Source organism: Solanum stenotomum, chromosome 10 (assembly GCF_019186545.1).
Source record: "Solanum stenotomum isolate F172 chromosome 10, ASM1918654v1, whole genome shotgun sequence".
NCBI classification, from domain to species: domain Eukaryota; kingdom Viridiplantae; phylum Streptophyta; class Magnoliopsida; order Solanales; family Solanaceae; genus Solanum; species Solanum stenotomum.
In genome coordinates this window covers 14,357,385-14,374,775 of record NC_064291.1, presented here as the reverse complement: position 1 = coordinate 14,374,775, position 17,391 = coordinate 14,357,385, and the positions used below count along the sequence as shown (strand labels likewise).

General features: G+C 35.0%; 1 protein-coding gene across 8 annotated transcripts; it reads left to right on the top strand.

Annotated features, from left to right (window-relative positions):
* Positions 1 to 1,213: 1,213 nt before the first annotated feature.
* On the top strand, positions 1,214 to 8,968 carry LOC125843347 (bifunctional protein FolD 1, mitochondrial-like). Of its 8 annotated transcripts, none has more exons than XM_049522588.1 (5): positions 1,214 to 1,442; positions 2,655 to 2,971; positions 3,318 to 3,554; positions 8,040 to 8,207; positions 8,364 to 8,968. In XM_049522588.1, the coding sequence occupies exons 1-5, from the start codon at positions 1,226 to 1,228 to the stop codon at positions 8,532 to 8,534; spliced, it is 1,110 nt and encodes a 369-aa protein (XP_049378545.1). In that variant the 5' UTR covers positions 1,214 to 1,225; the 3' UTR covers positions 8,535 to 8,968. The 8 variants fall into 8 exon arrangements, with proteins under 8 accessions (XP_049378545.1, XP_049378542.1, XP_049378547.1 ...); XM_049522585.1 differs by having other exon boundaries at positions 3,303 to 3,554; XM_049522590.1 differs by having other exon boundaries at positions 2,652 to 2,971; positions 3,411 to 3,554.
* Positions 8,969 to 17,391: the final 8,423 nt, after the last annotated feature.

Below are 17,391 nucleotides of genomic sequence, written 5' to 3'. Positions count from 1 at the left end.
TTATCATTAATTTTTATTTATATAATGATTAAAAATAATTATAATAAAATGAGATTTTTTTTTGAAATGAAATAGAATAAACATTTGCTAATTTTAAAAATTATTATTAGAAAAAGAATGCATTAAAAAAATAATATATATTTATTTGGAAAATAAACATTTTTGACCCATTAAATAACTGTAAGCCTATAAGGGCATTTTTGAATTAAAATATTGACGACAATGGCATTTTTTAATCAAACTATAAACGAAAGACATTTTTAGTCATTTCAAATAATTTAAGAACATTTTAATAATTTATTGGTTTGGATTAGTTTGTATTGTTTTAAAACTTGGAAGCTGATTTTTGATGTTATAACACATCGATGACCCCTTAAAGTTAGCACAAAATTTCATTGAGATATCTTAACTTGACGATGTTCATTTTAGACACCTTATGCTAGCTCCTATTGTGTCATTTTGACATTTTTTGCTTACATGACTTAGTAAGTGTAATACACTCGTTGACCGCACATGAAAACCCTATTTAGTCAGCTTTTAAAAAAAAATCATTCTTCTTCCTTCTTTTTCATTTTTAGCCACCATTTTTGCAAACTTAAACATCCCACAATGGTTAATAAATATAGTTACAATATGATGATGAAAGACGATGAAAAATATTTTAAAAATTTAAGAATAAACTCATTTCGAAATTTAAGTATTAAATTATTCATGGACCGTGTGTAAGCGGAAAGGGATTTGGACAAAAAAAATCAGGGGAGTAACGGGGGTGTCTGCAAGTGAATAGGTATTTGGAGAAGGCAGTGGCGTGGGGAGGGCGGGGGGGGGGNGGGTGCCGCTGTTTCTGCAAGGTAGGGGGGAATGGGGGATTTTATTTTATTTTTTGGGGTAAAATTCATATGTTATTCAGTCATTGGTCATTTTTTATTTTTACTCAAAATTTATTATTTTAGAATTGCTTTTGACACAAGTGACAACTGTCATCATTTAATTTGTCACTTTACACGTCATTCTTGAGTGTAATACACACCTCATATAATTTTGTTGATTGAAAAAAAAAGTATCAAAGTGACACAACGAAACTCTACATAAGGTATCTAGAATGAACATCGTTCAGTGAGGTGTCTAAGTGAAACTTCGTGCCAATTCTAAAGAATACCGATGCGTTAGGTCTATACAAATTGTTACCATAAGAAATCCTAAAAGAGATGTATAAAAATTGGTAATGGTGTGGATGTTTGGCATTGAGATTTGGGAAAAAATGATCCCTGTGAGAATGATGAGAAAAATGGTGTGGGAGAGAAGCATGAATAAATTATCAAGAGGTCTGAGTTCGTCTCAGATTCGAAAGCCAAGGCCTCCATCTCTTGTTTCACTTGACCTCATCGATGAGTGGTCTTCCACTTTCACCCATTCTCACTCTCCTCCAATCCAAAAATCCAGTAAGCACCTCACTTTTTTCTCACAGCCCTAATTCTATATTTATTTTTGTTTCTTTAATAACAATTTTGTCAACATATTATTAACTTTTTTATTGTGTTCTTGCCATCTTGTTTTGTTTTGCTGAGATTGTGAAGAGAAACTCTCTTCTACTATCCCTGGGATAATAAATTAATTTCAGGGTTACTCATATTAACCCTGAAATACAAGTATAAAATTTATTACCAGTCTAGCTTCGATCACATATTTGATTAGGTATGTTACTGGATTCTAAGTATTTTCTCAACATAATCATCTTATGGATTTGTTCAGTGTTCTTGAGAAGCTTTGACTCATAGATGTGGCTGCATTTTGCGGTAGTCAGAAAATGGTGTATGAGTATTAATCATTCTTCCAATGCTGGATAGTTTTTCTAGTCAAGTGCATACTTCAAGTAGAGCAGTCAATGCTATTTGCCACATAAAAAGAAAAAGGGAAATGCAAATCCCCATTTCTGTGGTTGTTGTCAACATGTAAGAAATGATCATTGTAAATTAGTTTCTCAGAGGTATAAATAAATAGCTTCACTTTTTGTCATAATATAAGTATCCTCTTTATGAGGTCTATCACAATGTCCTCTCTGTTTCCCTCTACGAAATCTCAGAAACACATGTGCAAAAGAGTAACAAGAGAAACGGATGAAAATTGTCACTTTATGAAGATATTTTGTTTACAACCTAAACATTAATAAAGAAGAAAAGATTGATGGAAACAATAGTGAATAGTTTCTTTTTTCCAATTTAGTGGGACAGTTTATGCTACTACTTGGCTGTTCTCATTGGGTTAATCAAACTCCAAAAGCAGGGGTTTAAAGGTTTTGGGACCAAACTTAACGGAGGAACCAAATTTTAAAGAAACATTTGGGGTAACAGGACTCTATTATATCTTAAGGACCATTTTCTTTGGACTTTTCACCTCACATTGTCAAACTATGCTTCCGATCTCGCCTTAGCCTCAGAAAGTAAATACTTGTCAAATTTTTGGGAGCGGAAATTTTCATGCTACACAACCTTGGTTGTTCCATCACTTTAATATTGTACAATCATGCTTTTTGATTATCCTGATCACTCACTACCCTTAACTATTCTTTGCAATTCTGGTTTTCAAGTTCCCTATGATTGAACCAAAAAAGAAACAAAGAAAAGTTCTGCTTCTAGTTAATTTATTTTCAGCAGTCAACAATGATAGTGCTAGAATAATTGATGGGAGGTCTGCTGCCGAGGAAATTAAATCAAGCATAGCTGTAGAAGTTAGCAGAATGAAGGAGTCAATAGGAAAGGTCCCTGGTTTGGCTGTAATATTGGTTGGCCAAAGGCGAGACTCTCTTGCCTATGTCCGTAACAAAATAATGGCTTGCCATGAGGTTGGGTTCAGATTTTCAATTGCTGAACTCCCTGAGAGCTGTACAGAAGACGATGTCTGTGATGCATTGTCAAATTATAACAAGGATGCATCAATCCACGGTATTCTTGTGCAGCTTCCTTTGCCACAGGTAAATCTTCGACTAAGTAGTATGTGCTTATTCATTTTATGTGAAAGACATGAGAAAGCATGACACTATCAGTCTCCGATAATTTAGTTGATACTTAAACGTGAGAATATATTTCTTTAATCGTTGTTTTCTCCCAAACTAGATGTTAAAAATGGTTGAAAATAAAGCTCATCTCTGTTATGGTCAGATGGAAGTTGAAATTCAGAATATTAGATTTGAAATCTAGGAGAGATATCAATTGAGTCTGTGCAATCACAGTTTATATATGGTGTAGTCATTATGCTTTTCCCCCTACCCACCCAGTCTTTTATATATTTTCTGTTGCTAACAGAAGTCATTGGAACAGCATTTTGACGAGGGAAAGATTTTAAATGTACTAAGCTTAGAAAAAGATGTGGATGGATTTCATCCATTAAACATTGGGAACTTGGCCATTCAGGGTAGAGAGCCATTGTTCATCCCGTGCACTGCTAAAGGCTGCATTGAGTTACTGCTAAGTTCTGATGTTGAAATCGTTGGGAAGAGAGCTGTAGTGATTGGGAGGAGCAACATCGTTGGATTACCTACTTTTTTGTTGTTGCAGGTAATAAATCTGTCACAGATAGCTGTTGCTTTATTTTAATCTTGTTAATCCTGTTCTTCTCAAATATATGTGCCACACTAAGGTGTCAGTTATACGCCAATAGCACATAGTATTAGACATGAGATCGAATAATTAGTCATTCATACACAGATTTTGTCCAATTATATGTCATTGTGTATTATTCAATAACCACACCATTGTGGTATTGTTATACTAGAGTATTGTTAACACAGTTTGTGGCCTTGCAATAATTAGTGTAAAATTTCCTTGCTAATGCTAATTTAAGTTAGGTCAGACTAAAGTTAAATGTAGAAGATTGAGTGCTAATGATAGAATACTTTAGTATATAAATTAAGTGATAGCTTTATCAGTTGTATTTGCATAATTTTGTCTGTGATTAGTTTAAATGGAGTAACATGGTCAGTAAGGATTCATTTAGTGTCACGGCCTGAAAATTGGGGAAGTGATGATACCTATCTCAACCCCCACTGATAGGGAACCCAATCATAATCACAAGATGAAGAATCAAGCACGTTGAAGTAATACTAAAAACCAGAATATGGGGATGTTTGGATTGACTTCTAAGTGACTTATAAGTTAAAAGTTTAAAGTCATAAGTTGGTAACACCTTACTTTTGACTTCTAAGTGACTTTTTAAATTACCCTAACAGTTCCAAAACTAAAAAAGAGTTTAAAAGTCAAAACTCACAAAAAAATAAGTCAATCCAAACACCCACTAAGTCATAAAATCAATCTACGTAAAACTCATAACGGAATGTGAAAATAGATACCTAACTCCCCAAAATCTATTGTCACTAGTACAAGCCTCTGTGAATTCAAATATACACTTCAATTCTACTATATCCTAAAAGAAGAAATGACATAAAATAAGATAAGGGTAGAGGAGATCCAAGGAACTGTAGATCGGCCAAGTAGCTACCTCAGAATCTTGAGCGAAAGATCAATCCGCTACCAACAACATGAATATGAATCCACGTGTACTCAACAACATCGTTGATTAACCCAAATCCTAAGTGATGGTGAGGGTTAGTCCTAAATTGCTCTGTGCCGATACTTTGCAGAAATACTACTCATTACAAATAATATAGACCTTAACTAGCAGCTATTGTCACAAAAACATATATAAATGAAGTCCAGATATTCCGAAATCACAGTATAGTCAAATAAAAGTTATGAAGTCAGTATTATAAGAACTTATTCACCTATCACACCATAACAACACCAAATTCAGAAAAATGTAATGGACTCATATGATGCATATGTCTCCTACCTGGCCAAAAACAGGTGTGTACCAACTGCAATAGTGTAGCTAGCTAGGAACCATTAGGGACTTGTGAGGTCCATATACCGCCTCCGGATTCTGGATCCTCTGTAGGTCATCGGAAATATATTAAGGAAGGCACCGTATCTCATAACTGTATCACATTACCTTCAGATCATTCCCCTTGTGCCATCAGAGAGAACCTAAGTTGCTCGGACTCGGGTGTGGGTATCCGAGACGGATGCGAATCCGAGAGTCGGATTCGGCAAAATTTAAATTTAAGATTCGGGGGTGTGAATCCGAGTATGGATACGGGTGCGGGGATACGGCTAATTGGTATACCTGGTATATATAATATAAGGTGTAATATTATATATACATGGTATAATTACTTATTATTTTTAGTGTACCTCTAAAAATAAATTATATCAATAACAACAATAATAATATATCTAGTATAATCAAATAAGTGGATATATATATATATAATATTACGAAAAATATTTATGAAATACATATAATAATGAATTGCATATTTTGGTATAATTGCATACAAAATAAAAAGAGTATAATTGTTAAAGAAGAGAGAGAATATAATAAACATTAAAAGTATAATTTGTTTTATAAATAGAAAAGGACACACTTATCTAGAGAAACCCTTCGTCTCTAGTTCTCTTTTTCAAGAAAAGTTGAAAAGACTATTTTTTCAAAAAAGATAAAAAAGCTGTACTTCCTGTACTTTTTCAAGAAAAAACTCCTCTTTCTTCTCTGTACTTTTTCAAGCTTCGTATAGCTCCGCCTCCTCTCTGAAGACATCGCCGGAAACTTATCTCCTTTTCCCCAAATTTTTTCTCGGCTTTGGTCAAAGTGTCCGGATCAGATTGACCGAATTCGACACGCACCCTGCACCCGCTCCCGCACCGTGTCGCGTCAAGACGGGTTCACCTGCAAAAATGAAGAGTCTGCGCAACATAGGAGAGAACGATATGATTCAACAAATTCCAACTCTAGGCTTTAAAGAAGAGAATAAAGACTATGCATATGAGCTAATATGAAATATAATAGAATGCTTTAAATACAAAAGATAAGACATCATAACTGCAAATGAGAATGCCTTCTAGTCGCGGAAAGATCTCAGATTCACATTGTCTAGAAATTATGTATCATGCTCACTAGGCAAATCGACCTGAGTGTCTTTCGGAAACAACCTCTCTGCTTCCACCAGGTAGTGTTAAGGTCTGCGTACACTCTACCCTCTCCAGATCCCACTTAGTGTGATTTAATCGGTATGCTGATGTTGTTGTTGCTCACTAAGCAGATCATATCATCGGGCAACAACAAGACAAATCACTTATCATGCTTCCAACATACATAGAAGTCATAAATCAATTTAGCAATCAATATCTGACTTCTACCTAGAACATGGCATCTGTATCCGCATAAGTGCTCGTCATCTCACTTATACGGGCCCCCATTACGCATTCACACTGTCAAACAAGACACTAACAATTCAAAAAGAGTTGAAAAAAGTCTCAAATTGCCTTAATTGAACTCGACAAGTCAAATTATGGTTTACCTTCCTCAAAGCCTTTGAACGAGTCCAATCTGGTCAAATACGTAACCTATATAAGTAAACGAGTCAATAAACACCCATATTGTTTTACTTTTACTCCAAGTCCAAATAGTCAACTTCAAGCCCACAAGGGCAAAATTGAAATTTTCTTTGAAAGTCATGTTAGCCATAACATACGGAACTTAAATTTGATATTTCTTTAAAAAAACGGAGCTCAAATCGACCATCAACTCATCAAAATACAATTTCATAACTTAAACTCGAAAATTACCATTTTCCCAAATTAAAACACTGATTTAAAGGTAAATAGATAAATAATTAGCGGGGAATGATTAAAATAATGGCTTAGAATCTTACCCACTGAAGAAATTTTGAAAATCCCTTTTTCAATCGTCCCAAAATCGAGTTATCAAGTCGAAGTTAAAAAAAAAAGGTTTTTAATTCTATCCAGGTGACTTCCTTCATCACAAATGCGACGAACCATATCTTTGCATGGACTCCACCCAACCCTAGCGAACACATCGCCTAGCCCACCAATGTGATGCACACTCGCACTGACCTAAACCTGCTTAACCTTTTTGCGAACGCGGTCCGACCCTTGTGATCACAAAGACCAAACCTACTCCTTCACGAACGTGTCGAGAGGCTCGCGAGTGCGAAGAAGGATTTCTCCTGCACTAGATCTGTCAAAAACTAGCGTTTGCATGAAATTCTCTAACAGGCCCTTGGAATTTGTTCGGGACTTCGTGAAGACAAATCTAATATGCTAGTAGATTGAAAATGACGTTTAGGATCTGTTGGAACCATCAACACGCTAAACATAGGTCGTCTTGACCGAATGTTAGCTAAGGTCAACTCTTAACTTCTAAATTTTCAAGATACTTACCAATGACCCAATTCTCATCCGAATGCCTTGGGATCCAAACCAAAAGTCCAATGAACTCAAAAATCACCTTCCAGACCAAACAAAACTATTGATATTCCATTCCAAGCTCATCTTCCTCAAATGTTGACTTTGGTCAAACATTTCAACTTCCAAATTTTAAAAACTCGTCAAAATCCCGTCCAATCACTTCGGGAACTATGCCACTCATCACTGCAGGCCACAAATACTATACAAAATCTACGGGTAGGGTACACCAGGGAAAACACGTAAGAATCTCAAAATGACTTTGAAGGTTGTTACACATTGCTGACCCCGACTTTTTTCCGACTGAGGCATAGTTTTTGTTGTATAAGTTTTATAAGTTGAGGTTTCATTTCCCTTATCATATACGTTTTTTCGTTAACTATGTTCCTGACTGTTTTAAATTTTTGGGGCATATAAACTTTTATTGTTTTAACTATTGTATAAGTAAATAGTTTCAGTAATGTTAAACAATTTTAATATTTTGATGTTCTGCGTTTTTATGTATAGCACTAGATTGCATATGTATCAAGATATTGCAAAAGCATAATGAGGAAATAAACACTCTGCTTGTATACCAAACATGGGATTGATTTATTATACTGCATATTCCAGTCTTTGGTAACAAGATATTTTTGATTGCTTATATTAATATAATCTCTCCATATTAAAGTCTACCTATTTTCTTCTCACCATATCAAACGGTGTGAACAATGTTTGCAGAGGCACCATGCAACAGTAAGCATTGTGCATGCATATTCAGAGAATCCAGAAATTATTACTCGCGAAGCTGATATACTTGTGGCAGCTGCTGGAGTACCTAATTTAGTCCGTGGTAGCTGGTTAAAGCCCGGAGCAGTTGTACTTGATGTAGGAATAAACCCAATTGAGGTAATTTCTGAAGTTCCTCCGTAATATTGCATTATCTTGTGCACCTAAGTGCATGACAGTGAAAGGTAACTCAGTTGGTTTATCATAACTTTTCTGTCCGAAAGAGTAAATTGATTTAAATAATTGTGTACACATTTGTATGTTTAATTGGTGCAGGACCCTGAGAGCGAACATGGTTACCGTTTGATTGGAGATGTTTGCTTTGAAGAAGCAGTCAGGATCGCTTCTGCTGTAACCCCAGTGCCTGGAGGTGTAGGTCCTATGACAGTTGCAATGCTTCTTCTGAACACCCTTGAAGCCGCCAAACGTGCACTTTGTTTTACTTGATTTTAAGGTGGAGGAACTCCTAAAATGTCTCATTTCTTCCTCTCTATTGGAACTGCTCAAGTTTTGCACAATTGGACTTGTGTCTGGTAGACCAATCACTGTCATTAATCAAACCCGGCGTTCCCAACCACTTCAAGCAGCCGACCAATAGAAAGTAGCATCTTCACTACTTTGGGATGATGCACTGAGATAATATGACATTGGAGGACAAACGAATAGCTAATAAAAGCAATTCCATAATGCAGAAAATTCTCTTGTATAACTAACTGTATTTATGTATATTGATCATCTCCTTCAGGTTCCTTTTGTTTCCACATGAGGTTGATCTTTTAAAGCTAGACAATCTTTATTTTTTTATTTTTCAAAGAAGATACCTGCATGTGCTTATAGAAGAGAAAGGCCCTTAAAACAGAAGGTTCACATGTACTAGAAAAGTAGGACAGAAATTTGACAATTGTCTTTATTTTACAGGAATGATAGCAGTACTCATAATACTGATGAAATATAAGCTAGACAAGCTTATATTTCTCGTAAAGAGCTTTTAAAATTTTTGTAAGGAAATTTAAGGTTTTTTAATAGCGATGTCTTCTACCTTATCTATAATGAAATAACATAAGTGATTCAACAAATTTAGTTTCATATATATACCCCTTTATGTGGTATATAAGTGTCACAATTTAAAATTCAAAGGTCACGATAACACATACACTAAGTCACCCAAAGCGAACATCGGGTCAACATATGTAATTGAAGAAAATAGCAGAAGTAAAGTTTTAAAGTTATGCTCTCAGAAAATACTAATTGAAGTGCAATGACAAAAAACAGATCCAAAGATAAAAGTATAGTATTAGTGCGAGAGCACGTGTATTCCGAAGACATCATAGGTGTAACACCCTGCGCATTCAGAGTGTTAAATTATCCCATCGAAGGCTTACTATCCTAATTCTAGAGTTTTACATTGTTCGTTTAGGCGAGATCCATAAATTTATATGAAATCAGAAGAGTAAAATTGAAAATGCGTAATTGTATCAAGGAATGTTTATAGTAACTCATTTGAATTTTTTTTCGAACCAAAGCAATAGGCCAAAGGGAGCCTTGGAACAAAAATCTTAATTGACCAATTTATTGATGAAATTTTTTCATACAATCATATTTGTGGGCTGACTTGGGGGTGGGAATATCTATTAATATATAATGAGTTAGAGAGATCATGAACTATCACATCAAACATATGCGAGTCTAGTTTCCAATCCACATAACTATACATCAATTAGACAGAGTAAACAATTATGATAATTTTACCGCGGATTGTCTGGGCAGATCCGGGTTAGGGAATTGAGTCGAGACAAAATCACTTTTTTAGTCTATTTTGAGACTGTTTTCTTTTGGAAAAAAAAATCCCAAAATAGAAAGTTCATGTTCCTCACTTTTACCTGAGGGTTCCTAGCTCAAAAGTCAAAACTAATATATTTCACCATCCAAGTTCTTAGAAAATTAAGGCATAGGCTAGGGTTGCTGTGGAGAGCAACTAGCACATATTTCTATATTGTTTTGGTTAGATATGAGTAAATTTTCGAATGAAAGAAATTGGTGATGATTAAATGTTCTTGGAGCTTTATGCCTTTATTTACAAGGTAAAAGTCCATAGACCCTTTTGTGATCACTTGTGGAAAGTTTTACGATTGTTTTGACGAGTTATGTTGCGAATAGAAAATCTGTCATTTTACCTAACATATGGTGTTTTAGGTTTTTCTTAACTATTACAGGTCATTGTAGACTACATATTTATATTATTTGTGAAGCTTAGGATATAATTAAGAATTTTCATGAAGGATCTTTAGGCATTTGATAGCTTGTTTGCGATGTATGTTAAGGCTAAGTTTCATTCTTCCTTTGAGCATTGACTTTTAGAAAATTTCCTAAACATCAAATGTGATATTTTACTACTATATTGCTAGAAAGACATTCTTTGGAAGGTATTGGGATGTGAGCTAAAGTATTTTCGTGATTCTATTATGTTAATGTTTCACTCGTTTGATTATATAGGGTATTCAACATCTACGGGTCATTTTGTCGACTTTCTTGACTATATCTCCATGTGTATGAATTCTTATTCTTCTTTGGGTGTTGTGTCTTAAAATGATTATGAAGGAACATTGAGAATTTTCAACTAATCCTCTCCTCTAGCTAAAAAGTATTTTGGAAAATATTAAAATGATAAGTTTATTTCCAGATCACTCCAATGTAACTTGTATGTTTAAACTATGAAAGGCCATGTGTTTTAAAAAATACTTTCTTTTACAATCTATTAAAGAAACATGTATAGGAACTAAGTGAGGTACCTTAAACTCGTTACGAACATCCACATGTCATAATTACCTAGCTAAAGTCGAGTTAAGTATTCAAATTTATTCATAAAGCATATATATGTGTTTGTACGAGGCATTTACATGTTATAATAAAATGATTACAAAATTATGAGAATAATAATACCAAAGAGTAAAAGTTGGGTAAGTTTTATAACGTCATGCTATATGCATTCAAAGTTCATATCATGACATATTATATGCATCAACTTTGTTATATAATCAAAGGGAATGGGACCATTTACCCATATGTAGATGTATACGGTACAACTATCCATGATATGGTAGAGATGATGTTGGTTAGAAACCATAAGAACATGACCATTGCTAGCATTGGGTTGGTATGACATGTATATATACCAACCCAATGCTAGCAATGGTCATGTTCTTATGGTTTCTAACCAACATCATCTCTACCATATCATGGATAGTTGTACCGTATATATATACATATGGGTAAATGGTCCCATTCCCTTTGATTATATATCGAAGTTGATGCATATATTCACGACATATTATTAATTAAACAAGAACACCATGCATATTTTATTACTATGAGGTCAGATGTCGGCCATTAAGGCTATTAGATTTTAAGTTTTAGATGGTATATCTATTATTCATTTTACAACATCAATTTATGATTAGACTTTCTGCCTTACATACAAGTACATTTTTATTTGTACTGACGTCACATTGATTGGGATACCACATTTTTGTTTTGTGCAAGCAAATCCAACTAGGGATTCTAATCGAACCCTCTGCTGGGATTTGGAGTGCAACAGTGAGTTGGTAAGCTCCACCTTTTCTTAGGCCTATCAAAGGATGTTTTCTTTTGTTGTATAGTTTGGGCATAGTCGGACCCTTTTCCCAATCAGTTGATATATAGGACTCCTAGAGGCTCTATGGACGTACTATGTCGGGTCTTTTACATTGTAACGACCCATAAAATGAATAGGTGAAACTAGAGCCTAACTAGTGTGTGTTTAAGTTTGGTGACCTACGGAAGGGGATCACGCCCCGTAGGTCCATCCACGCCCGTGGATGGCCTCTGTAGGTCAGGCCCCAAAACTAGCAGACTCTGATCCAGACCACGGACAGCCAATACAGCTCGTGGTCCCACCCACGGTCCATGGGTGGTGGTCGTGAGTCATTGCTGGTTTTTCTGGTTTGGCTTGGCTAAGGTAATGGCTTTACGGTAAATTGTTTTTATGATTTATTAAGTTGAGGGACGGTTATTTTGAGTTAACTATGGTATTTTAAGAGTATTAAAAGTATTAAACTCTATTTTCCAATTCATTATTTCAAAACCCAAATTAGGACCCACCTCTCTTCTCAAAAGTTCTCTCTCTAGAAACCTTCATTGGAGGTGAAGGATTCACCTCTGAAGGTCAAGACCTCACCATTTTCACTCAAGTTATGTGGATTTATTCTCTAAAAGGTATGGTAGTCTTCATCCTTGACTTAGTTTCTTTCAAGGAGCCAACTTCAAAGTTGATTTAAAGTTTCCAAAGTTCCCCAAAAACCCTAGTTTTCAATCTATGCATGGGTTCAATTCCAAATCATTTCCAAAAGGTTTTATATGATGATTTAAGATGGAATTGTTGAATTTATGGTGCATTAAGATGATTTCTCCTATGAACCCATGTTTTCCCCCAAAATCCTAAGTTGTGATTTGTGATTGGAAATTGATTGAACCATAAAAGTATGTTAAATTTTTTATGTTTGTATTGAAATAGTTATTGAATCATGTTAATTCCCTTATCTATTGTAGTATCTTAGATGTTTGGGTTGTGATTGATGTATAGCCTTGAAAGGCAATTTCATGAAGAATCTATGTATGAACATGTTATGGAGTATATGTATGTGGCCTCAATGAAGGTATTATGATCATGTTTGGAAGGTAATTGTGTTGTGATTTCAATCATATTCTCAATTAACACTCATGAATGATGGTGATAGAATGTGAAGGGTTTCTATAATGTGGATTGATGTAACTTGAATTGGTAGGCTAAGGCATCCTCTTCTTGTATAAATGAAAGTAATGTGGATTGATGTAACTTGAATTGGTAGGCTTAAGGCATCCCTTTCTTGTATTGATGAATGTGATCATGAATGAAGTATCTTGAATTGGTAGGCTTATGCATCCTCTTCTTGAATGAATGAAAGTATTGTTGATTGTTGAATATGAATCGATAGGCCTATAGCATTCCTTTCATAAATGACTAATGAATGTGTCTTGACTTGATGAATATGAATCTATAGGCCAATGGAATTCCTTTCATAAATGAATGATGAAGTATTCTAGGCTATGACATGAACCGGTAGACCTAGTGTTGGTAGTCCTTCATGATGAGTCTAGAAACTAATGTGATGATAAAACTTGAATCAATAGATCTAGTGTTGGTAGCCCTTTCATGTGTGAAATGATGACATTGTATCGGTAGACCCAATGTTGATGGCACCCTTCTTGGAAAGTCAATAAGCTATCCCTAATGTACCTTAAATCGGTAGACCTAATGGTGGTGACCCTTTCATGTGTAATGTACTTTGGGTCGGTAGACCTAATGTTGGTAGCCCTCTCAAGTACAATAATGTTAATGTGAATGAAATACTCTATGGGAATGGGCTAAGCATCGAGTGGATATGGTAAGATGGAAGTTCTCCCTACGTTGGACTGGATTTCAATGAACATCTTTCTTATCCCATAACTATGTGCCCACATATGATATTAGCTAGTGGATTCCATCCAAGCTAAAATGTTATCGTTTCTACCTTAGGCAAGTAGACCACCTCTTTATGATGTGGGGCTATATGACACCGGATTCCATGGTTTGCTCTCATGGTCTTTGTCGGTTAATGCCTATTCCCATCATGTGAGATGTGCATTATGGTTTCTTGAGAAGTTCTATGAAGTGTGGGTGGTAGTATGGGATGCCATCCATGCATTGCACGAGTAGGCTTGAGAGGGTCATAGTGAGTTCTCTAATGTCTTCATGACTAATGAATGAAAGTGCTCTTAATGAAGCTAATGAAGAATGTTGACTTAAATGTCTAAATGTAATGATGCATGCTATACTTGGATTGTATTGTGAGTTACTTCCTTGTTATGACTTATGAAATTTTTATGTCTCTTATGTATGAGTATTGTGTACAGATGGAAAGGATGAATGGTAAGTTTACTTTTGGTGGCCTTAATGTGGTATCTAGTGTGGATGGTGGTATGGGACGCTATTCATACATTGCACAAGGTATGACTTGGGGTTACTTGAGGTGAAGTCTTAATGAAGTGAAATGTCATGTATGTTGATTATGTTCAAATGTGAAGAAATGTCATGTATGTTGATTTTGTTCAAATGTGAAGAAATGACTTGTATGTTAGTTATGTTGTATATTATGACTCTTATGCTTATGTTCATGAAGTTTTCTCAAATTGGCATAAAGCATGATTTCCTAAGAAAATGTCCGTTTTAAGCATGGTTTTTGCATGGCTATCATACTTAGTACATCTAATGTGCTAACCCATATTTCTCCTTTTTTACCAAAGTGTAGGGTTTTGGAGATTTGATGTTCTATACTTGGAAGATGGGTTTCTAAGGAGCTTGGAGATGAAGACTTGGTGAGTCCTTATAGTTTCGAGGACAAAACCCAGCATGTTCCCTTTATGTCTTTCATTGTATGTTTAGAGTCTTTGTATGGGCAAGGTCTCAAAGTTGTATTCAAAGTATTAGATGGTGTGAGACATAGTATTGAAAGTCTTCCGCTTGCTTTTATGAAAAAATGATTTTGATTGTAAAGAGTTTTAATTCCGCCTTATTTTCCTATGTTCTTATGTTCAAGAATGCTATGAGGCTTGTATGAGACCCCTTTGGGGTCGAGTACGCCATGTCACGTCTAGGGAGTAGCCTTGGGTCATGACATACATGTTTTAGTTTTTGACCTTGCCAACTTAGTATGTATATATGTATGATGTATCCCGTTACAACCATGTTTGTTTGCAAGTTTTATCAGTTGACTTGTCCTTGCCTACACTCTTATTATGTTGGTCTCATTGTGGTTGTGACCTTTCTAGTGCAGACATATTATCTCAGTCATAATGCTGCATGGCCTTGCTGACCTTTGTGTCGCTTGTTAGTTATGTTTCCCATACTAGCTTGATCGAATAAGGTATCGAGTTCTTGTTAAGTCTCTCCTAATTTGAAGCGTGTCAATAGGCCCACCAAGAAAGGGTTAAACAATTATATCATAAAATGTATGAAGTATAATTTAACTCAAGCATTAACTCCCAAACAAATGTATGTTGGTAGGGGAGTGAACAGTTAACCAACATCACTGGATAGAAACTATATATATGGTGCTCACTTGAGAAACATATAAAGTATGATGTAATATGATAGCCAGTGGCAGATCCAGGATTTTGCGATGGTGGGTGCTTAACTTTTTTTAGCATAAAGTTGCTTATAATTACATAGCATATAACTCAACAAGTGAAGAGTTATTTGACTGCAATAGTTTTTTTAACCTTTTTAGTTTTTTTTTTAAAATTTCCTTTTACTACAATAATAAAAACAGGCAATGAAAAAATTACATTTAGTATTACCGTCACTAAAAACGACTAGTCGCAAATAACAAATATACTCGTCTGTAAACAGTGAAATTTTATTGATAAAATCATATTAAATTTCGGACTAATCCATAAATTCATGATATATTGACCAAGTCAAATTATTGGTTAATAAAGTCGGATTAATATTTAAGTCAAAATATATGACTTAAATAAAGTCCAAATTTCATTTGTGTCAGTCCATTAAGTTGACAAGATGAGCCCTACTCATGCTCTTCCAGCCCAAGGTACTCTAAAATTACTTAAAGACCGAAACACCCCAAAACCCTAGTTCACAACTATATAAAGGGATCTTTATAAGACCAAAAGAAAAATAATAAGAAGAAGAAAATACGTTGAGATACATAGAGAATCCTTGCTCTTCAGTAGTGATCTGGAAGTCTTCCGCATACAAAGAAGTCTTTGCTCCAAGTGTTGAGCCGCAAGTATTCCATCAAATCAAAAAAATCCGTGAAGAGAAGAATCATAGGATTACATATCTTTTCTTAACAATTTTATAAAGATTGTAACCTTTGGATAAATTCAAATTCAAATACCGTTGTTTGCTTGCTATTTTCCTTTCATGTTTGCTATATTTCAGGATTGAAACTTTAGACGCATACAAATTGGCATGCCTAGTGGGAAAATATTTACCTCTCATCTCTTCTCTTCAAGAAAATCAAAGTTCAAAAACACCGAGATGACTTTCAAGATGATCAACTCAAAATCTGTATCTGCATCCAAATCTGGATCTACATCCGTACCCGCATCTACATCAAAATCAGGATGTGCATCTGTATTCGCATCTGCATTTCCATCTGTATCTGCATCCGCAAAAATTGATGGATCCAAATTCTGCATTATTGTGGAAAACATCCTTAATGTTACTGCGGGAAACATGAGATCTATTGTAAGGAACCAAATCAAATATCTAGGACAACAAGCTTCATGAGTGCTATCCGAATCTTCTATTGTCTTTGGTTTGTCTCCAAAAGATGTAAAGTCTCCTACAAAAGCCGCAAAAGAAGACATCGCCGAAATGGTTGAGAGGGTTCTTGCCTAATTGAACCTATCTACATCTAAAAATCCCTTCACTTCAGTCAACAATGATATTTCAAGCACTGGGTCTACTTCGCTAACATATCAGCATCTCATGTCATGGAAAATTGATGTTATTATCCATCATATACGATGGTGATCAAAACTTCCACCATAGAAGAACAACTTACAAATTTGACGAAAGAAGTTGAAGGTCTATCAAAGTACATCAAAGGTCAAGACGTCCAAATTACCAAGTTGACAAACATGATGGAGAATATGGAGAAAAGAGAATCCACCCAATTATGTGAAAATCTTCATGAGAAAAGATAGTCCTCCGCAAAATAAGAAACAATCATCAAAGAGTTTCAACTGTCTACCGAAGATCTGATTCTTGTTGACAAATTGAAGGACTTCATCAAAGAGGCTATCAAATATAAATATGAGTCCACGTCCAAGTTTTCTCTCACATATGTAAAGTAGTATTCTCAAAGAATTGATAACCTAAAAATATATGCTAACTATCAACCTCCTAAGTTGCAGCAATTGGACAACAATGGAAATTTGAAACAACATGTGGCACACTTTGTCGGAACTTGCAATAATGCTGGAACATATGGTGATTATCTTGTTAAGAAATTTGTTGGATATCTCACAGGAATTGTTTTTGAATGGTATATAGATCTTGAGTTTAGTTCCATTGATAACAGGGAGCATATGGAGCAACAATTCATTAAACGTTTTCATAGCACAAGATGTGTTGTGAGCATAATAGAGATTGCAAACACCTAACAAAGAAATGATGAACAAGTCATTCACTTCATAAATTGCTGGAGGAGCTAGAGCCTTAACT

Coding starts and splice junctions, on each gene's coding strand:
- LOC125843347 (XM_049522584.1), top strand. CDS start 1,226: ATGGTGTGGATGTTTGGCATTGAGATTTGGGAAAAAATGATCCCTGTG. Junction 1,443..2,651: donor TCCTCCAATCCAAAAATCCA/GTAAGCACCTCA, acceptor ATTTATTTTCAG/CAGTCAACAATGATAGTGCT. Junction 8,208..8,363: donor TAGGAATAAACCCAATTGAG/GTAATTTCTGAA, acceptor TAATTGGTGCAG/GACCCTGAGAGCGAACATGG.